The sequence below is a fragment of the Oncorhynchus kisutch genome, unplaced genomic scaffold (genome assembly GCF_002021735.2).
Source record: "Oncorhynchus kisutch isolate 150728-3 unplaced genomic scaffold, Okis_V2 scaffold4011, whole genome shotgun sequence".
In the NCBI taxonomy this organism is placed as follows: Eukaryota; Metazoa; Chordata; class Actinopteri; order Salmoniformes; family Salmonidae; genus Oncorhynchus; species Oncorhynchus kisutch.
Genome location: NW_022265956.1, coordinates 320,863 through 347,794, shown reverse-complemented (window position 1 = coordinate 347,794; position 26,932 = coordinate 320,863). Strand labels below are relative to the sequence as shown.

Genomic DNA, 26,932 nt, shown 5'->3' with positions numbered 1-26,932 from the left:
CTGGTGTGTGTGTCCGTCTGGTGTGTGTGTCCGTCTGGTGTGTGTGTCCGTCTGGTGTGTCCGTCTGGTGGTGTGGTGTGTGTGTGTCCGTCTGGGTGTGTGTGTCCGGTGTGTGTGTCCGTCTGATGTGTGTGTGTGTCCGTCTGGTGTGTGTGTCCGGTGTGTGTGTCCGTCTGATGTGTGTGTGTGTCCGTCTGGTGTGTGTGTGTGTGTGTCCGTCTGGTGTGTGTGTGTGTGTGTCCGTCTGGTGTGTGTGTGTGTGTGTCCGTCTGGTGTGTTGTGTGTGTGTGTCCGTCTGGTGTGTCCGGTGTGTGTCCGTCTGGTGTGTGTGTGTGCACGTGTGTCCGGTGTGTGTGTCCGTCTGGTGTGTGTGTGTCGTTCTGGTGTGTGTGTGTCCGGTGTGTGTGCAGTGTGTGTGTGCAGTGGTGTGTGTGCAGTGTGTGTACCTTCTTGCTGACTCCGTCCTGTATAACAGTGGTTCTGAACAGTTTGAGCATTCCCTCTTTAGACAGAGATCTGATGAGACGCAGGATAGACTTCTTACAACACTTAGTGTTCACACCATCTAGCTTCTCCTCATCCTGAACCAACCTCTGGATTCTAGAGGCGACAGAGAGGACGAGAGGGAGGAGAGGGAGGGAGAGAGAGGGGGACAGAGAGGAAAGAGGAGGGAGGAGGAGGAAGAGCGGGAGGAGGGGGGAGAGGGAGAGACGAGGAGAGAGAGAGACAGAGAGAGAGAGAGAGAGAGAGACAGAGAGAGACAGAGGAGAGGGACAGAGAGACAGAGAGAGAGAGACAGAGAGAGGGACAGAGAGAGGGACAGAGGAGAGAGACAGAGAGAGAGAGGGACAGAGAGACAGAGAGAGAGGGACAGAGAGACAGAGAGAGGAGGGACAGAGAGACAGAGAGAGATGAGAAGAACAATATAATCAGATTGCGATTTTTTTAATATTTTTTTTAACAACAATCCCAGTGAGACAGGAAGTGGTTGTGACTGACGTGAAGAGGCCCTCTATGATCTTGAGGCTCTGAACAGCTTCCACAATCACGTTCTTCCTCTTCAGCATGCGGTACGTCTGGCCGGTGGTGCTCCTGACCCAACAGAGACGGGGGGGGAACAGGATTCAGACAGGGAATTCATGGGGGGGGGGGGGGGGGGGGGGATTCAGACAGGGAATTCATGGGGGGGGGGCGGGAACAGGGATTCAGACAGGGAATTCATGCACTAGATTTAAAGACATCTCTACATCATAATGTCTTGAGAGACACACAGCCTCACCTTCTGACTGGGGATGTCTCGATGACCGTGACGCTGTCCTCCGCTTGGCTGTTTGCCTGCGAAACATACTCCCCGTCTGGTCCAATGAAACGTCAGGACCGAATTTTGACTCCTCCTCCTCAACTGGGCTGAGCCAAGATTCCAGCTCTGGCTCCTGATTGGCTTCACCTTTGGTAGGGGGCGTGGTAGGAGGCAAGTGAAAGCAGGGGCATATTTAGGGGCGTGAAACATCACAGATAGAAATAGATCTGATACAAGTCCTCTACCTGACAGCCAATCATATCTGTTCTCCAACAACCTTTCCATCTCAACGTTCTGAACAGTGTCCCTATTCTACCTGACAGCCAATCATATCTGTTCTCCAACAAACCTTTCCATCTCTATTCTACCTGACAGCCAATCATATCTGTTCTCCAACAAACCTTTCCATCTCTATTCTACCTGACAGCCAATCATATCTGTTCTCCAACAAACCTTTCCATCTCTATTCTACCTGACAGCCAATCATATCTGTTCTCCAACAAACCTTTCCATCTCTATTCTACCTGACAGCCAATCATATCTGTTCTCCAACAACCTTTCCATCTCTATTCTACCTGACAGCCAATCATATCTGTTCTCCAACAACCTTCCATCTCTATTCTACCTGACAAGCCAATCATATCTGTTCTCCAACAAACCTTTCCATCTCTATTCTACCTGACAGCCAATCATATCTGTTCTCAACAAACCTTTCCATCCCAACGTTCTGAACAGTGTCCCTATTCTACCTGACAGCCAATCATATCTGTTTCTCCAACCAAACCTTTCCATCTCTATTCTACCTGACAGCCAATCATATCTGTTCTCCAACAAACCTTTCCATCTCTATTCTACCTGACAGCCAATCATATCTGTTCCTCCAACAAACCTTTCCATCTCTATTCTACCTGACAGCCAATCATATCTGTTCTCCAACAACCTTTCCATCTCTATTCTACCTGACAGCCAATCATATCTGTTCTCCAACAAACCTTTCCCATCTCTATTCTACCTGACAGCCAATCATATCTGTTCTCCAACAAACCTTTCCATCTCTATTCTACCTGACAGCCAATCATATCTGTTCTCCAACAAACCTTTCCATCTCTATTCTACCTGACAGCCAATCATATCTGTTCTCCAACAAACCTTTCCATCTCTATTCTACTTGACAGCCAATCATATCTGTTCTCCAACAAACCTTTCCATCCCAACGTTCTGAACAGTGTCCCTATTCTACCTGACAGCCAATCATATCTGTTCTCCAACAAACCCTTTCCATCTCTATTCTACCTGACAGCCAATCATATCTGTTCTCCAACAAACCTTTCCATCTCTATTCTACCTGACAGCCAATCATATCTGTTCTCCAACAAACCTTTCCATCTCTATTCTACCTGACAGCCAATCATATCTGTTCTCCAACAAACCTTTCCATCTCTATTCTACCTGACAGCCAATCATATCTGTTCTCCAACAAACCTTTCCATCTCTATTCTACCTGACAGCCAATCATATCTGTTCTCCAACAAACCTTTCCATCTCTATTCTACCTGACAGCCAATCATATCTGTTCTCCAACAAACCTTTCCATCTCTATTCTACCTGACAGCCAATCATATCTGTTCTCCAACAAACCTTTCCATCCCTATTCTACCTGACAGCCAATCATATCTGTTCTCCAACAAACCTTTCCATCTCTATTCTACCTGACAGCCAATCATATCTGTTCTCCAACAAACCTTTCCATCTCTATTCTACCTGACAGCCAATCATATCTGTTCTCCAACAAACCTTTCCATCTCTATTCTACCTGACAGCCAATCATATCTGTTCTCCAACAAACCTTTCCATCTCTATTCTACCTGACAGCCAATCATATCTGTTCTCCAACAAACCTTTCCATCTCTATTCTACCTGACAGCCAATCATATCTGTTCTCCAACAAACCTTTCCATCTCTATTCTACCTGACAGCCAATCATATCTGTTCTCCAACAAACCTTTCCATCCAACGTTCTGAACAGTGTCCCTATTCTACCTGACAGCCAATCATATCTGTTCTCCAACAAACCTTTCCATCTCTATTCTACCTGACAGCCAATCACATCTGTTCTCCAACAAACCTTTCCATCTCTATTCTACCTGACAGCCAATCATATCTGTTCTCCAACAAACCTTTCCATCTCTATTCTACCTGACAGCCAATCATATCTGTTCTCCAACAAACCTTTCCATCTCTATTCTACCTGACAGCCAATCATATCTGTTCTCCAACAAACCTTTCCATCTCTATTCTACCTGACAGCCAATCATATCTGTTCTCCAACAAACCTTTCCATCTCTATTCTACCTGACAGCCAATCATATCTGTTCTCCAACAAACCTTTCCATCTCTATTCTACCTGACAGCCAATCATATCTGTTCTCCAACAAACCTTTCCATCTCTATTCTACCTGACAGCCAATCATATCTGTTCTCCAACAAACCTTTCCATCTCTATTCTACCTGACAGCCAATCATATCTGTTCTCCAACAAACCTTTCCATCTCTATTCTACCTGACAGCCAATCATATCTGTTCTCCAACAAACCTTTCCATCTCTATTCTACCTGACAGCCAATCATATCTGTTCTCCAACAACCTTTCCATCCCAACGTTCTGAACAGTGTCCCTATTCTACCTGACAGCCAATCATATCTGTTCTCCAACAAACCTTTCCATCTCTATTCTACCTGACAGCCAATCACATCTGTTCTCCAACAAACCTTTCCATCTCTATTCTACCTGACAGCCAATCATATCTGTTCTCCAACAAACCTTTCCATCTCTATTCTACCTGACAGCCAATCATATCTGTTCTCCAACAAACCTTTCCATCTCTATTCTACCTGACAGCCAATCATATCTGTTCTCCAACAAACCTTTCCATCTCTATTCTACCTGACAGCCAATCATATCTGTTCTCCAACAAACCTTTCCATCTCTATTCTACCTGACAGCCAATCATATCTGTTCTCCAACAAACCTTTCCATCTCTATTCTACCTGACAGCCAATCATATCTGTTCTCCAACAAACCTTTCCATCTCTATTCTACCTGACAGCCAATCATATCTGTTCTCCAACAAACCTTTCCATCTCTATTCTACCTGACAGCCAATCATATCTGTTCTCCAACAAACCTTTCCATCTCTATTCTACCTGACAGCCAATCATATCTGTTCTCCAACAAACCTTTCCATCTCTATTCTACCTGACAGCCAATCATATCTGTTCTCCAACAAACCTTTCCATCTCTATTCTACCTGACAGCCAATCATATCTGTTCTCCAACAAACCTTTCCATCTCTATTCTACCTGACAGCCAATCATATCTGTTCTCCAACAAACCTTTCCATCTCTATTCTACCTGACAGCCAATCATATCTGTTCTCCAACAAACCTTTCCATCTCTATTCTACCTGACAGCCAATCATATCTGTTCTCCAACAAACCTTTCCATCTCTATTCTACCTGACAGCCAATCATATCTGTTCTCCAACAAACCTTTGGCCATTCCATCTCTATTACCTGACAGCCAATCATATCTGTTCTCCAACAAACCTTTCCATCTCTATTCTACCTGACAGCCAATCATATCTGTTCTCCAACAAACCTTTCCATCTCTATTCTACCTGACAGCCAATCATATCTGTTTCTCCAACAAACCTTTCCATCTCTATTCTGCCTGACAGCCAATCATATCTGTTCTCCAACAAACCTTTTCCATCTCTATTCTACCTGACAGCCAATCATATCTGTTCTCCAACAAACCTTTCCATCTCTATTCTACCTGACAGCCAATCATATCTGTTCTCCAACAAACCTTTCCATCTCTATTCTACCTGACAGCCAATCATATCTGTTCTCCACACAAACCTTTCCATCTCTATTCTACCTGACAGCCATCATATCTGTTCTCCAACAAACCTTTCCATCTCTATTCTACCTGACAGCCAATCATATCTGTTCTCCAACAAACCTTTCCATCTCTATTCTACCTGACAGCCAATCATATCTGTTCTCCAACAAACCTTTCCATCTCAACGTTCTGAACAGTGTCCCTATTCTACCTGACAGCCAATCTTATCTGTTCTCCAACAAACCTTTCCATCCCTATTCTACCTGACAGCCAATCATATCTGTTCTCCAACAAACCTTTCCATCTCTATTCTACCTGACAGCCAATCATATTTGTTCTCCAACAAACCTTTCCATCTCAACGTTCTGAACAGTGTCCCTATTCTACCTGACAGCCAATCATATCTGTTCTCCAACAAACCTTTCCATCCCTATTCTACCTGACAGCCAATCATATCTGTTCTCCAACAAACCTTTCCATCTCTATTCTACCTGACAGCCAATCATATCTGTTCTCCAACAAACTGTTTCCATCTCTATGTTCTGAACAGGTTCAGTGCTTTCGGAGTATTCAGTATTCAGTATTCAGTATTCAGACTCCTTCACTTTTTCCACATTTCGTTACAGCCTCATTCTAAAATGGATAACATTGTTTTCAATCTACCCCCATAATGACATCACGATACCCCATAATGACATCACGATACCCCATAATGACATCACGATACCCCATAATGACATCACGATACCCCATAATGACATCACGATACCCCATAATGACATCACGATACCCCATAATGACATCACGATACCCCATAATGACATCACGATACCCCATAATGACATCACGATACCCCATAATGACATCACGATACCCCATAATGACATCACGATACCCCATAATGACAAAGCGAAAACAGGTTTTTAGCAATGTAAAAACGTCCTGGAACTGGCCACACGGCCAAACTGAGCAATCGGTAGAGAAGGGTCTTGGTTGGGGAGGGTAACCAAGAACCTGACGGTCATTGACTGGGCGTCCAGAGTTCCTCTGTGGAGATGGGAGAACCTTCCAGAAGGACAACCATCTCTGCAGCACTCCACCAATCAGGCCTTAATGGTAGAGTGGCCAGACGGAAGCCACTCCTCAGTAAAAGGCTCACAGCAGCCCGCTGGGAGTTTTACCAAAAGGTAAAGACTCTCAGAAGACTCCCATGAAAAACAAGATTCTCTGGGCTGATGAAACCAAGACTGAACTTTTTGGCCTGAATGCCAAGTGTCACATCTGAAGGAAACCTGGCACAATCCCTACAGTGAAGCATGGTGGTGGCAGCATCATGCTGTGGGGATGTTTTTCAGTGACAGGGACTGGGAGACTAGTCAGGATTGAGGGAAAGATGAACAGAGTAAAGTACAGAGAGATCCTTGATGAAAACCTGCTCTAGAACGCTCAGGACTTCAGACTGGGGCGGAGGTTCACCTTCCAACAGGACAAGGACCCTAAGCACACAGCCAAGACAACACGAGTGCCTTCGGGACAAGTCTCTGAATGTCCTTGAGTGGCCCAGCCAGGGCTCGGAAATGAACCCGATCAATCATCTCTGGAGAGACCTGAAAATAGCTGTGCAGCAACGCTCTCCATCTAACCTGACAGAGCTGAGACGATCTACAGAGAAGAATGGGAGAAACTCCCCAAAATACAGGTGTGACAAGCTTGTAGCGTCCTACCCAAGAAGACTAGAGGCTGTAAATGCTGCCAAAGTACTGAGTAAAGGGTCTGAATTCTTAAGTAAATTTTTACAAATACTTTTGCAGAAATGTCTAAATAACCAGTTTTTGCTTTGTAATTATGTCGTGTTGTGTGGAGACTGATGAGGGATTTTTATTTATTTATTATTATTTTAGAATAAGGCTGTCCAAATGCAGGAAAAAGTGAAGGGGTCTGAATACTTTCCGAATGCACTGTAAACAGAGTACTTTCCGAATGCACTGTAAACAGAGTACTTTCCGAATGCACTGTAAACAGAGTACTTTCCGAATGCACTGTAAACAGAGTACTTTCCGAATGCACTGTAAACAGAGTACTTTCCGAATGCACTGTAAACAGAGTACTTTCCGAATGCACTGTAAACAGAGTACTTCCGAATGTACTGTAAACAGAGTACTTTCCGAATGCTCTGTAAACGGAGATGACATCTTAAGTGAGCATTAGTTAGATTGAACCCCTACAGGATGCTAAGGGGTAGGGAATTGGGTGTTAGGGTGGGTGCAGAGTGATGAGCTACCAGGAAGTGGAGTTAGGTCAGTATTTAAGGTGTTGGGTACTTACTCGTGATGGGTGCAGAGTGATGAGCTACCAGGAAGTGGAGTTAGGTCGGTATTTAAGGTGTTGGGTACTTACTCGTGATGGGTGCAGAGTGATGAGCTACCAGGAAGTAGAGTTAGGTCGGTATTTAAGGTGTTGGGTCAGTATTTAAGGTGTTGGGTCAGTATTTAAGGTGTTGGGTCAGTGTTTAGGTGTTGGGTCAGTATTTAAGGTGTTGGGTCAGTGTTTAAGGTGTTGGGTCAGTATTTAAGGTGTTGGGTCAGTGTTTAAGGTGTTGGGTCAGTGTTTAAGGTGTTGGGTCAGTATTTAAGGTGTTGGGTCAGTATTTAAGGTGTTGGGTCAGTGTTTAAGGTGTTGGGTCAGTGTTTAAGGTGTTGGGTCAGTGTTGGGTCAGTATTTAAGGTGTTGGGTCAGTATTTAAGGTGTTGGGTCGGTATTTAAGGTGTTGGGTCAGTATTTAAGGTGTTGGGTCAGTATTTAAGGTGTAAGGTGTTGGGTCAGTGTTTAAGGTGTTGGGTCAGTATTTAAGGTGTTGGGTCAGTATTTAAGGTGTTGGGTCAGTATTTAAGGTGTAAGGTGTTGGGTCAGTGTTTAAGGTGTTGGGTCAGTATTTAAGGTGTTGGGTCAGTATTGAAGGTGTTGGGTCAGTATTGAAGGTGTTGGGTCAGTATTGAAGGTGTTGGGTCAGTATTGAAGGTGTTGGGTCAGTATTTAAGGTGTTGGGTCAGTGTTTAAGGTGTTGGGTCAGTATTTAAGGTGTTGGGTCAGTATTTAAGGTGTTGGGTCAGTATTTAAGGTGTTGGGTCAGTGTTTAAGGTGTTGGGTCAGTATTTAAGGTGATGGGTCAGTGTTGGGTCAGTATTTAAGGTGTTGGGTCAGTATTTAAGGTTTTTGGGTCAGTATTTAAGGTGTTGGGTCAGTGTTGGGTCAGTATTTAACATGTTGGGTCAGTATTAAGGTGTTGGGTCAGTATTTAAGGTGTTGGGTCAGTGTTTAAGGTGTTGGGTCAGTGTTTAAGGTGATGGGTCAGTGTTGGGTCAGTGTTTAAGGTGTTGGGTCAGTATTTAAGGTGTTGGGTCAGTGTTGGGTCAGTGTTTAAGGTGTTGGGTCAGTATTTAAGGTGTTGGGTCAGTATTTAAGGTGTTGGGTCAGTATTTAAGGTGTTGGGTCAGTATTTAAGGTGTAAGGTGTTGGGTCAGTGTTTAAGGTGTTGGGTCAGTATTTAAGGTGTTGGGTCAGTATTTAAGGTGTTGGGTCAGTGTTGGGTCGGTATTTAGGTGTTGGGGTCAGTATTTAAGGTGTTGGGTCAGTATTTAAGGTGTTGGGTCAGTATTTAAGGTGTTGGGTCAGTGTTTAAGGTGTTGGGTCAGTATTTAAGGTGTTGGGTCAGTGTTTAGGTGTTGGGTCAGTATTTAAGGTGTTGGTCAGTGTTTAAGGTGTTGGGTCAGTGTTGGGGTCAGTATTTAAGGTGTTGGTCAGTATTTAAGGTGTAAGGTGTTGGGTCAGTGTTTAAGGTGTTGGGGTCAGTGTTTAAGGTGTTGGTCAGTATTTAAGTGTGTTGGGTCAGTGGTTTAAGGTGTTGGGTCAGTGTTTAAGGTGTTTGGGTCAGTATTTTAAGGTGTTGGGTCAGTGTTTAAGGTGTTGGGTCGTGTTTAAAGGTGTTGGGTCAGTGTTTAAGGTGTTGGTCAGTGTTTAAGGTGTTGGGTCAGTGTTTTAAGGTGTTGGGTCAGTATTTAAGGTGTTGGGTCAGTGTTTAAGGTGTTGTTGGGTCAGTGTTTGGGTCGGTATTTAAGGTGTTGGGTCAGTGTTTAAGGTGTTGGGTCAGTGTTTAAGGTGTTGGGTCAGTATTTAAGGTGTTTGGGTCAGTATTTAAGGTGTTGGGGTCAGTATTTAAGGTGTTGGGGTTCAGTATTTAAGGTGTAAGGGTTGGGTCAGTGTTTAAGGTGTTGGGTCAGTGTTAAGGTGTTGGGTCGAGTATTTAAGGTGTTGGGTCAGTGTTTAAGGTGTTGGGTCAGTGTTTAAGGTGTTGGGTCAAGTATTTAAGGTGTTGGGTCCAGTATTTAAGGTGTTGGGTCAGTGTTTCAAGGTGTTGGGTCAGTGTTTAAGGTGTTGGGTCAGTGTTGGGTTCAGTATTTAAGGTGTTGGGTCAGTATTTAAGGTGTTGGGTCAGTATTTAAGGTGTTGGGTCAGTATTTAAGGTGTTGGGGTCAGTATTTAAGGGTGTAAGGTGTTGGGTCAGTGTTTAAGGTGTTGGGTCAGTATTTATAAGGTGTTGGGTCAGTATTTAAGGTGTTTGGGTCAGTATTTAAGGTGTAAGGTGTTGGGTCAGTGTTTAAGGTGTTGGGTCCAGTATTTAAGGTGTTGGGTCAGTATTGAAGGTGTTGGGTCAGTATTGAAGGTGTTGGGTCAGTATTGAAGGTGTTTGGGTCAGTATTGAAGGTGTTGGGGTCAGTATTTAAGGTGTTGGGTCAGTGTTTAAGGGTTGGGTCAGTATTTAAGGTGTTGGGTCAGTATTTAAGGTGTTGGGTCAGTATTTAAGGTGTTTGGGTCAGTATTTAAGGTGTTGGGTCAGTGTTTAAGGTGTTGGGTCAAGTATTTAAGGTGATGGGTCAGTGTTGGGGTCAGTATTTAAGGTGTTGGGTCAGTATTTAAGGTTTTGGGTCAGTATTTAAGGTGTTGGGTCAGTGTTGGGTCAGTATTTACATGTTGGGTCAGTATTTAAGGTGTTGGGTCAGTATTTAAGGTGTTGGGTCAGTGTTTAAGGTGTTGGGTCAGTATTTAAGGTGATGCGGTCAGTGTTGGGTCAGTGTTTAAGGTGTTGGGTCAGTATTTAAGGATGTTGGGTCAGTGTTGGTCAGTGTTTAAGGTGTTGGGTCAGTATTTAAGGTGTTGGGTCAGTATTAAGGTGTTGGGTCAGTATTTAAGGTGTTGGGTCAGTATTTAAGGTGTAAGGTGTTGGGGTCAGTGTTTAAAGGTGTTGGGTCAGTATTTAAGGTGTTTGGGTCAGTATTTAATGGTGTTGGTCAGTGTTGGGTTCGGTATTTAAGGTGTTGGGTCAGTATTTAAGGTGTTGGGTCAGTATTTAAGGTGTTGGGTCAGTATTAAGGTGTTGGTCAGTGTTTTAAGGTGTTGGGTCAGGTTTAAGGTGTTGGGTCAGTATTTAAGGTGTGTGGGTCAGTATTTAAGGTGTTGGGTCAGTGTTAAGGTGTTGGGTCAGTGTTGGGTCAGTATTTAAGGTGTTGGGGTCAGTATTTAAGGTGTTGGGTCAGTGTTGGGTCAGTATTTAATGGGTTTGGGTCAGTATTTAAGGTGTTGGGTCAGTGTTTAAGGGTGTTGGTCAGTGTTTTAAGGTGTTGGGTCAGTGTTTAAGGTGCTGGGTCAGTGTTTAAGGTGCTGGGTCAGTATTTAAGGTGTTGGGTCAGTGTTTAAGGTGTTGGGTCAGTATTTAAGGTGATGGGTCAGTGTTGGGTCAGTGTTTAAGGTGTTGGGTCAGTATTTAAGGTGTTGGGTCAGTGTTTTAAGGTGTTGGGTCAGTGTTTAAGGATGTTGGGTCAGTATTGAAGGTGTTGGGTCAGTATTTAAGGTGTTGGGTCAGTATTTAAGGTGTTGGGTCAGTATTTAAGGTGTTGGGTCAGTGTTTAAGGTGTTGGGTCAGTGTTTAAGGTGTTGGGTCAGTATTTAAGGTGTTGGGTCAGTATTTAAGGTGTTGGGTCAGTATTTAAGGTGTTGGGTCAGTGTTTAAGGTGTTGGGTCAGTATTTAAGGTGTTGGGTCAGTATTTAAGGTGTTGGGTCAGTATTTAAGGTGTTGGGTCAGTGTTGGGTCAGGTAGTTTAAGGTGTTGGGTCGGTATTTAAGGTGTTGGGTCAGTATTTAAGGTGTTGGGTCAGTATTTAAGGTGTTTGGGTCAGTGTTTAAGGTGTTGGGTCGATATTTAGGTGTTAGGGTCAGTGTTTAAGGTATTGGTCAGTGTTTAAGGTGTTGGGTCAGTATTAAGGTGTTGGGGTCAGTGTTGGGGTCAGTATTTAAGGTGTTGGGTCTAGTATTTAAGGGTGTTGGGTCAGTATTTAAGGTGTTGGGTCAGTATTTAAGGGTGTTGGGTCAGTATTTAAGGTGTTGGTCAGTGTAAGGTGTTGGTCAGTGTTTAAGGTGTTGGGTCAGTATTTAAGGTGTTGGGTCAGTGTTTAAGGTGTTGGGGTCAGTATTTAAGGTGTTGGGTCAGTATTTAAGTGTTGGGGTCAGTATTTAAGGTGTTGGGTCAGTATTTAAGGTGTTGGGTCAGTGTTTAAGGTGTTAGGTCAGTGTTTAAGGTGTTGGGTCAGTATTTAAGGTGTTGGGTCAGTATTTAAGGTGTTGGGTCAGTATTTAAGGTGTAAGGTGTTGGGTCAGTGTTTAAGGTGTTGGGTCAGTGTTTAAGGTGTTGGGTCAGTATTTAAGGTGTTGGGTCAGTGTTTAAGGTGTTGGGTCAGTATTTAAGGTGTTGGGTCAGTATTTAAGGTGTTGGGTCAGTGTTTAAGGTGTTGGGTCGGTATTTAAGGTGTTAGGTCAGTGTTTAAGGTGTTGGGTCAGTGTTTAAGGTGTTGGGTCAGTATTTAAGGTGTTGGGTCAGTGTTGGGTCAGTATTTAAGGTGTTGGGTCAGTATTTAAGGTGTTGGGTCAGTATTTAAGGTGTTGGGTCAGTATTTAAGGTGTAAGGTGTTGGGTCAGTGTTTAAGGTGTTGGGTCAGTGTTTAAGGTGTTGGGTCAGTATTTAAGGTGTTGGGTCAGTGTTTAAGGTGTTGGGTCAGTATTTAAGGTGTTGGGTCAGTATTAAGGTGTTGGGTCAGTGTTTAAGGTGTTGGGTCGGTATTTAAGGTGTTAGGTCAGTGTTTAAGGTGTTGGGTCAGTGTTTAAGGTGTTGGCGTCATATTTAAGGTGTTGGGTCAGTGTTGGGTCAGTATTTAAGGTGTTGGGTCAGTATTTAAGGTGTTGGGTCAGTATTTAGGTGTTGGGTCAGTATTTAAGGTGTTGGGTCGTATTAAGGTGTTGGGTCAGTGTTTAAGGTGTTGGGTCAGTGTTTAAGGTGTTGGGTCAGTGTTTAAGGTGTTGGGTCAGTATTTAAGTGTTGGGTCAGTATTGAAGGTGTTGGGTCAGTATTGAAGGTGTTGGGGTCAGTATTTAAGGTGTTGGGTCAGTATTTAAGGTGTTGGGTCAGTATTTAAGTGTAAGGTGTTGGGTCAGTGTTTAAGGTGTTGGGTCAGTGTTTAAGGTGTTGGGTCAGTATTTTAAGGTGTTGGGTCAGTGTTTAAGGTGTTGGGGTCAGTATTTAAGGTGTGGGTCAGTATTTAAGGTTGGGTCAGTGTTTAAGGTGTTGGGTCAGTATTTAAGGTGTTGGGTCAGTGTTTAAGGTGTTGGTCAGTTATTTAAAGGTGTTGGGTCAGATTTAACGGTGTTGGGTCAGTGTTGGGTCGGTATTTAAGGTGTTGGGTCAGTGTTAAGGTGTTGGGTCAGTATTTAAGGTGTTTGGGTCAGTATTTAAGGTGTTGGTGTCAGTGTTGGGGTCGGTATTTAAGGTGTTGGGTCAGTGTTAAAGTGTTGGGTCAGTGTTTAAGGTGTTGGGTCAGTATTTAAGGTGTTGGGTCAGTATTTAAGGTGTTGGGTCAGTGTTTAAGGTGTTGGGTCAGTGTTTAAGGTGTTGGGTCAGTATTTAAGGTGTTGGTCAGTATTTAAGGTGTTGGGTCAGTATTTAAGGTGTTGGTCGGTATTTAAGGTGTTGGGTCGGTATTTAAGGTGTTGGGTCAGTATTTAAGGTGTTGGGGTCAGTATTTAAGGTGTTGGGTACTTACTCGTGATGGGTGCAGAGTGATGAGCTACCAGGAAGTAGAGTTAGGTCAGTATTTAAGGTGTTGGGTACTTACTCGTGATGGGTGCAGAGTGATGAGCTACCAGGAAGTGGAGTTAGGTCGGTATTTAAGGTGTTGGGTACTTACTCGTGATGGGTGCAGAGTGATGAGCAACCAGGAAGTGGAGTTAGGTCGGTATTTAAGGTGTTGGGGTACTTACTCGTGATGGGTGCAGAGTGATGAGCTACCAGGAAGTGGAGTTAGGTCAGTATTTAAGGTGTTGGGTACTTACTCGTGATGGGTGCAGAGTGATGAGCAACCAGGAAGTGGAGTTAGGTCGGTATTTAAGGTGTTGGGTACTTACTCGTGATGGGTGCAGAGTGATGAGCAACCAGGAAGTGGAGTTTGGACTGCTTCAGGAGAGACATCTTGCCCACTTTCTTTTTTTTTGCATTTTTCTTCTTCGCTCCCTTCTTCCCTTTCTTCTCGACTTCCCAGTCTTCGTCTTCCTCATCCCTCTCTCTCTCCTCCTCTCCCTCAGTGTTTCCCAGAGGTTCCAGAAGCGATGTTGTTTTTGGGGTAGGCCGAGTCTTTGTGGTAGCTGGTGTTTTTAGGGTGGCCTGTGCTGGGGTTTGGGGGGCCCCCTCTCCTTCCCCTCCTCCCCCTACAGTGCGAAGCCGGTCTGATCGCTCCTGCTCTTTCACGAGATGTCGAAGCAGATCAGACTCACCGACGTGCAGATGGCCGAGGTACTTAGTGGTCCTCTGACGACCCTCGTCTTCCATGAAACCCTGAGGTGACGGACGGACACAAGGACACACACAATTGTCTATTTCATTTTATTTTATTTTATATAAAACATGGGAAAAATGACATTTACATGACAAACAGACGCAGTTCAATGACAGACAGACAGAGTTCAATGACAGACAGACAGACACAGTTCAATAACAGACAGACAGACACAGTTCAATGACAGACAGACAGACAGTTCAATGACAGACAGACAGACAGACATAGTTCAATAACAGACAGACAGAGTTCAATGACAGACAGACAGACAGACAGACAGACAGACAGACAGACAGACAGACAGACAGACAGACAGACAGACAGAGTTCAATGACATACAGACAGACAGACAGACAGACAGACAGACAGACAGACAGACAGACAGAGTTCAATGACAGACAGACAGACAGAGTTCAATGACAGACAGAGTTCAATGACAGACAGACAGACAGACATAGTTCAATAACAGACAGACAGAGTTCAATGACAGACAGACAGTTCAATGACAGACAGACAGACAGACAGTTCAATGACAGACAGACACAGTTCAATGACAGACAGACACAGTTCAATGACAGACAGACAGACACAGTTCAATGACAGACAGACACACAGTTCAATGACAGACAGACACAGCTCAATGACAGACAGACAGACACAGCTCAATGACAGACAGACACAGTTCAATCAGCTTCAACATGACAGACAGACAGTTCAATGACAGACAGACACAGTTCAATGACAGACAGACAGCTCAATGACAGACAGACATACACAGCTCAATGACAGACAGACAGACAGCTCAATCAGCTTCAACATGACAGACAGACACAGTTCAATGACAGACAGACACAGTTCAATGACAGACAGACACAGTTCAATCAGCTTCAACATGACAGACAGACACAGTTCAATGACAACAGACAGTTCAATGACAGACAGACACAGCTCAATGACAGACACAGTTCAATGACAGACAGACACAGCTCAATGACAGACAGACACAGCTCAATGACAGACAGACACAGTTCAATGACAAACAGACAGTTCAATCAGATTCGACATGACAGACAGAGAAATGACAGATCAATGATGATCTATGACAAAACAACGGTGACATCACAGTAGATGACATATCCGTGTATCTATTTATGTAATGTGTATACACACACACACACACACACACATCACACATCACACATCACACACTTTTACCTTGATCATGTCTGTCCTCTCCAGCAGTCGGCAGATCATACGAGACTCCAGCTTGCCGATGCACATCCTCGCACGCAACGCACTCTGAGAGATGCCCTTGGTCCCGCAGGACACGACTAGATCAGCCAATCACAAAGCAGAGAGTAAGACATTCGACCAATCAGAAATGGAACCGTTTCCTGTCTTGTATCTATTTCTACACCAATATTTTGGCCAATAAGAAAAGAGCAAACCAGAACGTACTGATCCCATAGGCCTGTGAGAGGAAGTCTCTCTCCATGATCCGCCCCTCTGTGGGGACGGTCTTCCTATTTGCTCCTCCCCCATCATCATCATCGTTATCATCGTCATCCTCAGCCTCGACCACCTCCTTCCTCACGTAGGGTTTGATTAGCTTCAGACAGCGAGCCACCACCTTGGTGCCTAGAGGAGAGGAGACAAGGGGTTAGGGAACAAGGTGGCCTCAGTGAGGACAAGGAGAGTAAGGAAGGAGGAGTTAGTGAGGAAGGAAACAGGGAATCATACATAACAAAGGGCATCGTGTCGAGGAGAACCAGCCGTTAGACTAGCGTCTAGGAGAACCAGCCGTCAGACTAGCGTCTAGGAGAACCAGCCGTCAGACTAGCGTCTAGGAGAACCAGCCGTCAGACTAGCGTCTAGGAGAACCAGCCGTCAGACTAGCGTCTAGGAGAACCAGCCGTCAGACTAGCGTCTAGGAGAACCAGCCGTCAGACTAGCGTCTAGGAGAACCAGCCGTCAGACTAGCGTCTAGGAGAACCAGCCGTCAGACTAGCGTCTAGGAGAACCAGCCGTCAGGCTAGCGTCTAGGAGAACCAGCCGTCAGGCTAGCGTCTAGGAGAACCAGCCGTCAGGCTAGCGTCTAGGAGAACCAGCCGTCAGGCTAGCGTCTAGGAGAACCAGCCGTCAGGCTAGCGTCTAGGAGAACCAGCCGTCAGACTAGCGTCTAGGAGAACCAGCCGTCAGACTAGCGTCTAGGAGAACCAGCCGTCAGACTAGCGTCTAGGAGAACCAGCCGTCAGACTAGCGTCTAGGAGAACCAGCCGTCAGACTAGCGTCTAGGAGAACCAGCCGTCAGACTAGCGTCTAGGAGAACCAGCCGTCAGACTAGCGTCTAGGAGAACCAGCCGTCAGGCTAGCGTCTAGGAGAACCAGCCGTCAGGCTAGCGTCTAGGAGAACCAGCCGTCAGGCTAGCGTCTAGGAGAACCAGCCGTCAGGCTAGCGTCTAGGAGAACCAGCCGTCAGGCTAGCGTCTAGGAGAACCAGCCGTCAGACTAGCGTCTAGGAGAACCAGCCGTCAGACTAGCGTCTAGGAGAACCAGCCGTCAGGCTAGCGTCTAGGAGAACCAGCCGTCAGGCTAGCGTCTAGGAGAACCAGCCGTCAGGCTAGCGTCTAGGAGAACCAGCCGTCAGGCTAGCGTCTAGGAGAACCAGCCGTCAGACTAGCGTCTAGGAGAACCAGCCGTCAGGCTAGCGTCTAGGAGAACCAGCCGTCAGGCTAGCGTCTAGGAGAACCAGCCGTCAGGCTAGCGTCTAGGAGAACCAGCCGTCAGACTAGCGTCTAGGAGAACCAGCCGTCAGACTAGCGTCTAGGAGAACCAGCCGTCAGACTAGCGTCTAGGAGAACCAGCCGTCAGACTAGTGTCTAGGAGAACCAGCCGTCAGGCTAGTGTCTAGGAGAACCAGCCGTCAGACTAGTGTCGAGGAGAAACAGCCGTCAGGCTAGTGTGTAGGTATTGTGGGGGCCTACTGTAGGGTTGAGGTAGTGTGTAGGGTACATACCTCTCCTGGTATCACAGGGGCCTTCTGTAGGGTTGAGGTAGTGTGTAGGGAACATACCTCTCCTGGTATCACAGGGGCCTACTGTAGGGTTGAGGTAGTGTGTAGGGTACATACCTCTCCTGGTATCACAGGGGCCTACTGTAGGGTTGAGGTAGTGAGGTAGTGAGGTAGGGTACATACCTCTCCTGGTATCACAGGGGCCTACTGTAGGGTTGAGGTAGTGAGGTAGTGTGTAGGGTACATACCTCTCCTGGTATCACAGGGGCCTACTGTAGGGTTGAGGTAGTGTGTAGGGTACATACCTCTCCTGGTATCACATGGGCCTACTGTAGGGTTGAGGTAGTGAGGGAGGGTACATACCTCTCCTGGTATCACAGGGGCCTACTGTAGGGTTGAGGTAGTGAGGTAGGGTACACACCTCTCCTGGTATCACAGGGGCCTACTGTATGGTTGAGGTAGTGAGGTAGGGTACATACCTCTCCTAGTATCACAGGGGCATACTGTAGGGTTGAGGTAGTGAGGTAGGGTACACACCTCTCCTGGTATCACAGGGGCCTACTGTAGGGTTGAGGTAGTGTGTAGGGTACATACCCCTCCTGGTATCACAGGGGCCTACTGTAGGGTTGAGGTAGTGCGGTAGGGTACATACCTCTCCTGGTATCACAGGGGCCTACTGTAGGGTTGAGGTGTTCAACTGGTTTAATGACCACTTGGACCAGTTTGGCTGCTTGCATGTACTGATACATACGCTTGAAGGTCCTCTCACTGATACTCTGTAGAGAGACAACACACTGTCCTGATACACACTCTCTAACCACACACTGCTGATACACACTCTCTAACCACACACTGCTGATACACACTGTCCTGATACACACTCTCTAACCTCACACTGCTGATACACTCTCTAACCACACACTGCTGATACACACTCTCTAACCACACACTGCTGATACACACTCTCTAACCACACACTGCTGATAGACACTCTCTAACCACACACTGCTGATACACACTCTCTAACCACACACTCTCTAACCTCACACTGCTGATACACACTCTAACCACACACTGCATGTCCTGATACACACTCTGATACACACTCTCTAACCACACACTGAATGTCCTGGTACACACACTCACTAACCACACACTGCTGATACACACTCTCTAACCACACACTGCTGATACACACTGCATGTCCTGGTACACATGCATACAAGGTCCGCTCAACGATGTAATGTTGACTGGAACACGGAGGTCTCACCAGTTGGTCTCGTAGTGTGATCATGGAGGCTGTGTGGTTGGGCGCCTCTGACAGGAGGTTAGAGGTCAACTCCATCAGGATATCATACTTACTACGCCTGGAGAGAGAGAGAGACCCAAACAAATCATGAGAAAACTAAACAAAAAAATTACTTGACACATTGGAAAGAATTAAACAAAAAAACTGAGCACACTAGAATGCTATTTGGCCCTAAACAGAGTACACAGTGGCAGAATACCTGACCACTGTGACTGACCCTAAACAGAGAGTACACAGTGGCAGAATACCTGACCACTGTGACTGACCCTAAACAGAGTACACAGTGGCAGAATACCTGACCACTGTGACTGACCCTAAACAGAGAGTACACAGTGGCAGAATACCTGACCACTGTGACTGACCCTAAACAGAGAGTACACAGTGGCAGAATACCTGACCACTGTGACTGACCCTAAACAGAGAGTACACAGTGGCAGAATACCTGACCACTGTGACTGACCCTAAACAGAGAGTACACAGTGGCAGAATACCTGACCACTGTGACTGACCCTAAACAGAGAGTACACAGCGGCAGAATACCTGACCACTGTGACTGACCCTAAACAGAGAGTACACAGTGGCAGAATACCTGACCACTGTGACTGACCCTAAACAGAGTACACAGTGGCAGAATACCTGACCACTGTGACTGACCCTAAACAGAGAGTACACAGTGGCAGAATACCTGACCACTGTGACTGACCCTAAACAGAGAGTACACAGTGGCAGAATACCTGACCACTGTGACTGACCCTAAACAGAGAGTACACAGTGGCAGAATACCTGACCACTGTGACTGACCCTAAACAGAGAGTACACAGTGGCAGAATACCTGACCACTGTGACTGACCCTAAACAGAGAGTACACAGCGGCAGAATACCTGACCACTGTGACTGACCCTAAACAGAGAGTACACAGTGGCAGAATACCTGACCACTGTGACTGACCCTAAACAGAGTACACAGTGGCAGAATACCTGACCACTGTGACTGACCCTAAACAGAGAGTACACAGCGGCAGAATACCTGACCACTGTGACTGACCCAAACTTAAGGAAAGCTTTGACTATGTACAGACTCAGTGAGCATAGCCTTGCTATTGAGAAAGGCTGCCGTAGGCAGACATGGCTCTCAAGAGAAGACAGGCTATGTGCTCACTGCCCACAAAATGAGGTGGAAACTGAGCTGCACTTCCTAACCTCCTGCCCAATGTATGACCATATTATAGACACATATTTCCCTCAGATTACACAGACCCACAAAGAATTCGAAAACAAACCCAATTTTGATAAACTCCCATATCTACTGGGTGAAATTCCAGTGTGCATCACAGCAGCATCACAGCAGCAAGATGTGTGACCTGTTGCCACAAGAAAAGGGCAACCAGTGAAGAACAAGCACCATGGTAAATACTAGAGGGCGACCGATTAATCGGAATGGCAGATTAATTAGGGCCGATTTCAAGTTTTCATAACAATCTGTATTTTTGGACACCGATTTGGGCCCCCCAATTTTTTTTTTTACACCTTTATTTAACTAGGCAAGTCAGTTAAAGAACAAATTCGTATTTTCAATGACAGCCTAGGAACAGTGGGTTAACTGCCTTGTTCATGGGCAGAACGACAGATTTTTACCTTGTCAGCTCAGGGGATTCAATCTTGCAACCTTACAGTTAACTTGTCCAACGCTCTAACCACCTGATTACATTGCACTCCACGAGGAGACTGCCTGTTACGCGAATGCAGTAAGAAGCCAAGGTAAGTTGCTAGCATTAAACTAATCTTATAAAAACAATCAATCATAATCACTAGTTAACTACACATGGTTGATGATATTACTAGTTTATCTAGCATGTTCTGCTTTGCATATAATCGATGCGGTGCGCATTCGCGAAAAAAGACTGGCGTTGCTCCAACGTGTACCTAACCATAAACATCAAAGCCTTTCTTAAAATCAATACACAAGTATATATTTTTAAACCTGCATATACCTGCGAACATGAATTTCTTTTAACTAGGGAAAATGTGTCACTTCTCTTGCAACAGAGTCAGGGTATATGCAGCAGTTTGGGCCGCCTGGCTCGTTGCGAACTAATTTGCCCGCATTTTAGGTAATTATGACATAACATTGAAGGTTGTGCAATGTAACAGGAATATTTAGGCTAATGGATGCCACCCGTTAGATAAAATACAGAACGGTTCCGTATTTCACTGAAATAATAAACGTTTTGTTTTCGAAATGATAGTTTCCGGATTCGACCATATTAATGACCTAAAGGCTCATATTTCTGTGTGTTATTATGTTATAACTAAGTGTATGATTTGATAGAGCAGTCTGACTGAGCATACAAGTATCTAAGTATCTGACTGAGCGGTGGTAGGCACCAGCAGGCTCGTAAGCATTCATTCAAACAGCACTTTCGTGCGTTTTGCCAGCAGCTCTTCGCTGTGCTTCAAGTATTGAGCTGTTTATGACTTCAAGCCTATCAACTCCTGAGATTAGGCTGGTGTAACCGATGTGAAATGGCTAGCTAGTTAGCTGGGTGTGTGCTGATAGCGTTTCAAACCTCACTCTGATGAACATGAATCATGTTTAGAACTGAATCAGGTTAGAGAGTGAATCAGGTTTAGAATTGAATCAGGTTTAGAACTGAATCAGGTTTAGAACTGAATCAGGTTAGAGAGTAAATCAGGTTTAGAACTGAATCAGGTTAGAGAGTAAATCAGGTTTAGAACTGAATCAGGTTAGAGAGTGAATCAGGTTTAGAACTGAAACAGGTTAGAGAGTGAATCAGGTTTAGAACTGAATCAGGTTAGAGAGTGTGTACTGACCGGTCTACATGGAAGCGTTTGAGCAGGAGCAGTATGGAGTGTTGCTGTGCTCCGCTGGCCAGTCTGAGGACATGAGACTGCATGGTGATCAGATCATTCTGTGTCAGAGACTTCCTCAAGTAGTGCATCTTCCTCGCGTCCGTCCTGCACCAATCACAACACAGCTTATTACATAGTGTGACCAGACAATAAGTGGTATTCCAGCAACTTTGCAGAGATGAGAAAGTGACAGAGAGCATGCTGGTACAATAAACACTAAAGAGGTAGAGGAGATCACTGTGGTTTTCCTGTCAAGCCAGCTACTTGAATGAGTAGGAGTGCAGGTCTCTCAGTAGCTAAAGAGGTAGAGATGTGTTATCCTACTTGAATGAGCAGGAGTAGCTAAAGAGGTAGAGATGTGTTTTCTACTTGAATCAGCAGGAGTGCAGGTCTATCAGTAGCTAAAGAGGTAGAGATGTGTTATCCTACTTGAATGAGTAGGAGTGCAGGTCTCTCAGTAGCTAAAGAGGTAGAGATGTGTTATCCTACTTGAATGAGCAGGAGTGGAGGTCTCTCTGTAGCTAAAGAGGTAGAGATGTGTTATCCTACTTGAATGAGTAGGAGTACAGGTCTCTCAGTAGCTAAAGAGGTAGAGATGTGTTATCCTACTTGAATGAGCAGGAGTAGCTAAAGAGGTAGAGATGTGTTATCCTACTGAATGAGCAGGAGTGCAGGTCTCTCAGTAGCTAAAGAGGTAGAGATGTGTTATCCTACTTGAATGAGCAGGAGTGCAGGTCTCTCAGTAGCTAAAGAGGTAGAGATGTGTTATCCTACTTGAATGAGCAGGAGTAGCTAAAGAGGTAGAGATGTGTTATCCTACTTAAATCAGCAGGAGTGCAGGTCTCTCAGTAGCTAAAGAGGTAGAGATGTGTTATCCTACTTGAATGAGCAGGAGTAGCTAAAGAGGTAGAGATGTGTTATCCTACTTAAATCAGCAGGAGTGCAGGTCTCTCAGTAGCTAGAGGTAGAGATGTGTTATCCTACTTGAATGAGCAGGAGTGCAGGTCTCTCAGTAGCTAAAGAGGTAGAGATGTGTTATCCTACTTGAATGAGCAGGAGTAGCTAAAGAGGTAGAGATGTGTCATCCTACTTGAATGAGCAGGAGTAGCTAAAGAGGTAGAGATGTGTTATCCTACTTGAATGAGCAGCAGTGCAGGTCTCTCTGTAGCTCTCCCTGCCAGCGGGCCCTCCCCACCCTCTCCAGGATACAGTATGAGTGGTCAGTCAGCTTCAAGTCCGGGTCTCCTCCGTCACCTATTAACACCCTGAACCTTAACCTCTGGGAGGCCACCATTACCAGCTTCCTCCCCCACCTGGAGGAGGAGAGGTCATCATGGGTTAAGGGTTGTTTTAGGACCATTCTGAGTATCTACCTGACTAGTTGATGACAAGTTGTGGATTGATTCTACCTGGAGGAGGAGAGGTCATCATGGGTTAGGGGTTGTTTTAGGACCATTCTGAGTATCTACCTGACTGGTTGATGACAAGTTGTGGATTGATTCTACCTGGAGGAGAGGTTATCAGTTGGGTCTATGACTTTCTGTAGTCGGGCCAGCTAATGTAATGTTAACAGCCGGTCCCATATCCCTCCCCCTTGGCCCTAAAACCCCTTGATGTAACATGCTGACCACACAGCTCACGTCGCAAAATACATTTAAACACGTTATTCAATTATTGCACCCGCACTGCCCGCGCACCAACCAGCGTCTGTGTGGCCAAGCGCTAAAATAGAAGTCATTTCTATTTCTGACGCTGAAACCTAAACGAACGTGCACCACCGTTTACAACACCACCGTTTACAACACCAACGTGCACCACCGTTTACAACACCACCGTTTACAACACCAACGTGCACCACCGTTTACAACACCACCGTTTACAACACCAACGTGCACCACCGTTTACAACACCACCGTTTACAACACCAACGTGCACCACCGTTTACAACACCACCGTTTACAACACCACCGTTTACAACACCACCGTTTACAACACCACCGTGCACCACCGTTTACAACACCACCGTTTGAGTTTGAGTTTATTTTTATTTTTACAGGGACAGTGCACATAAATCAACATTTCAGTAAAAGTGCCGGTTTTAGCCAACCGGCTAATTTTCAACCGCAGTCCCTGGGCAGGTTATTAAAAACAATTACAATATAGACAATAGCAACATAGAACAAGCAAGACATAGCATACAGACAGAGCAGCATAAAACAAAAAGCAGCAAGACAAAATTCATAAAAGCAACAAAGTGTTTCCACACCTCACAAGCTACAGACAACAGACAACATGGAGTGGCAACACACAGCTAGGGACCATGTTCACAAATCTGATTGACCTTTAGCCATGTCTTCAAGCATTTTGTGAAAGTGTGATATGTGGTGCAGTGATGTGTGTCTGATGGCAGTGTATTCCAGACATGGGAAGCTCTCACAGAGAATGCAGATTTACTAAAGGTGCTTTTCCTTAGGGGAACTATACAGTCACCTCTCATGGCAGACCTTGTGGATCTGCTGCCATATGTCTGGGTTTTCTGTTTAACAAAAATATTGAGTGGAGGGGGAGCCAGGCCATGCTCAATACACCGACATGCGTCGGTGTATTGCACAAGATTTTCCCAACTCAAGAGCTCATGCTTTCTAAGGATGTGACAATGATGATGGCTATTGGGCTTCCTATCAAGCACTTTGAGAGCCTGTTTGTAGACAGACTGAATAGGTTTTAATGTTGTACAGCAAGCTTGGGCCCAACTAGTCAAGCAGTATGTTAAGTGGGGGAGTATCATAGATTTGAAGTACAGTTTTGCTACCTCTGTAGTCAAACAATTTCGTATAAATCGGAAATTAGCTAGGTTGAATTTGGTTATTTGAATTACCTTTTTCACATGCTTTTTAAAAGAGAGGTTGGAATCAAGTATGATGCCAAGGTACTTAAAATCGAATACCACCTGGAGCTTCTCCCCTGACACATAGACATCTGGCTCAGTAGCATCTGTTGCCCTCTTTGTGAAGAACATGCAAACAGTTTTTTTCACATTGAGATGCAAACACGAGTCACTGAGCCACTTTGTAACCTGGACCATTACAGTAGTGAGTTCTTGTGCAGCTTGTTGTTTGCTCTTTGCATGCACATATATCACACATATATCACTGTTTACAACACCACCGTTTACAACACCACCGTTTACAACACCACCGTTTACAACACCACCGTGCACCACCGTTTACAACGCCAGCGTTTACAACACCAGCGTTTACAACACCAGCGTTTACAACACCACCGTGCACCACCGTTTACAACACCACCGTTTACATCACCACCGTTTACAACACCACCGTGCACCACCGTTTACAACACCACCGTTTACAACACCACCGTTTACAACACCACCGTGCACCACCGTTTACAACACCACCGTTTACAACACCACCGTTTACAACACCAACGTGCACCACCGTTCACAACACCACCGTTTACAACACCAACGTTTACAACACCACCGTTTACAACACCACCGTTTCCAACACCACCGTGCACCACCACCGTGCACCACCGTTTCCAACACCACCGTGCACCACCGTTTCCAACACCACCGTGCACCACCGTTTACAACACCACCGTGCACCACCGTTTACAACACCACCGTGCACCACCGTTTACAACACCACCGTTTACAACACCACCGTGCACCACCGTTTACAACACCACCGTTTACAACACCACCGTGCACCACCGTTTACAACACCACCGGTTACAACACCACCGCACCGTTTCCAACACCAACGTGCACCACCGTTTACAACACCACCGTTTATATATATATACCGTTTAGCAAATACAAAACACCGATGGTATGATTTTCAATATCGCCTCGCGATGGGACCAGCTGGATATGAATGTGTTAGAGATATCTTTTTTAATTTTACCTTTATTTAACTAGGCAAGTCAGTTAAGAACAAATTCTTATTTTCAATGACGGCCTAGGAACAGTGGGTTAACTGCCTTTTCAGTGGCAGAACGACAGATTTGTACCTTGTCAGCTCGGGGGTTTGAACTTGCAACCTTCCGGTTACTAGTCCAACGCTCTAACCACTAGGCTACCCTGCCGCCCCATCTTGAACTCACACACACACACACACACACACACACACACACACACACACACACACACACACACACACACACACACACACACACACACACACACACACACACACACACACCTTTTGAAGGCGTCCTCTAACGTTACACATGGCGTCAGTTTGGTGGTGCGGATGATTGGGGTGACATTTCTCCTCTCCTTGAAGAAGACACACGAGCCCTGGATTCCACTCTTATCCTCCAATAAGATCTGGACAGGGTAGGAGTCCACTCTGTCCCAATGGGATGCTTCCTGAATCCCTGTGTCTGGATCTATGTCTGCAAATCTGAAGAACAGACATACGTCATGGAGAGGGATAGTGGCGTTGGCAACTTGCACGCAGCTAATTGAACATTTGGCACTAGATATTCAGCCATCAAGGTTAGTTAACTAGTTAGTAGTGTCAGCTTTGGTGACACTACTAACTGAATGATTTTACTAGCTAGTTAGATATTTTGTTTAAAATTCATAGGCGATCAAACAATGCCATAACGCTACAAATGTACGACACAGGGGAAATGTATAGCAGGACTGATGTCGGGACCTGGGAAATCCAAGTTCAAAACAAAATGTTCGTAGTTGGAGCTAGTTTTTTCTCTCCGATTTTTCATTTGTTTTGAACGTACTGAAGTAGCTAGACAAGTGACGGCTCGATCACGCCGACAGTGTCAATGCATTTTGGTCGACCAGAAGAAGCACATTAATTCCAACTTAACGCAACGGTTGCCTTGCAACATTGCGTTGCAGTGCGTTCTGTGTGGTACGTACGTTGGATTTATCTAAAGTGTGCGTCAAACTGTACGCGTAGACGGCTTGACAGAAATGGTAGCATTAGGTAAATGTTGAACTTTTGTTGCACACATATCCGGATGATGCTCCGTCCCATTTTTTCGTACTGACACTGTACGTGTGATCGACGCGTAAGACAACTCCAACCTACCGGTCGACGAGCACGACATCCGCTCTCTCTTGCGGCAGCTCGTAGAAGTCGACTTCGTGGTTCGAGACCAAGGATTTCCAAATGAACTCTTTAGTACACGAGTCTAGATTCCGTGGGAAAACGGGGTTCCTCTTTTCCAACCGAATCCACAGAGAGAGGATAGTAACCCCGTCCAGTCCCTCCAACGCCACTTCGTCCATTACTATGTCTAGCGGATCCATGTCTAGCAAACTAACGTTAGCTCACTAGCTCCGCTGCAAATTCGTAACTCAAAAGTTTAAAACATGACCAACTACTACTGTACGTCTCGATATGCATTCAAAGCATCTGCATTGTATCCTGTTTCATTAAAACCGCTGAATTAAACGTGAAATCAAGCACATTTTACGCAGAAATGTATGTTTTCTTTGGAAGCTGACGTTCCAACTGTGTTCCTATCGTGACGTTGCACGTGTAAACTTTGACCTTGTGTTGTACGTCATTGCGCATCACTCGAACCGTCAAGTTTCCTGGAGGACA

At 45.3% G+C, this 26,932-nt stretch overlaps 1 protein-coding gene across 1 annotated transcript; it reads right to left on the bottom strand.

The window, feature by feature from the left end:
* Positions 1-1,205: 1,205 nt before the first annotated feature.
* On the bottom strand, positions 1,206-26,881 carry LOC109887276 (general transcription factor 3C polypeptide 1). The gene is made up of 11 exons (XM_031821703.1): positions 26,414-26,881; positions 25,556-25,759; positions 22,466-22,642; positions 21,291-21,434; positions 18,421-18,517; positions 17,803-17,926; positions 15,596-15,775; positions 15,353-15,468; positions 13,710-14,136; positions 1,280-1,447; positions 1,206-1,225 (listed from the first exon to the last, which is right to left on the bottom strand). The coding sequence occupies exons 1-11, from the start codon at positions 26,632-26,634 to the stop codon at positions 1,206-1,208; spliced, it is 1,878 nt and encodes a 625-aa protein (XP_031677563.1). The 5' UTR covers positions 26,635-26,881.
* Between the last annotated feature and the right edge of the window lie 51 nt (positions 26,882-26,932).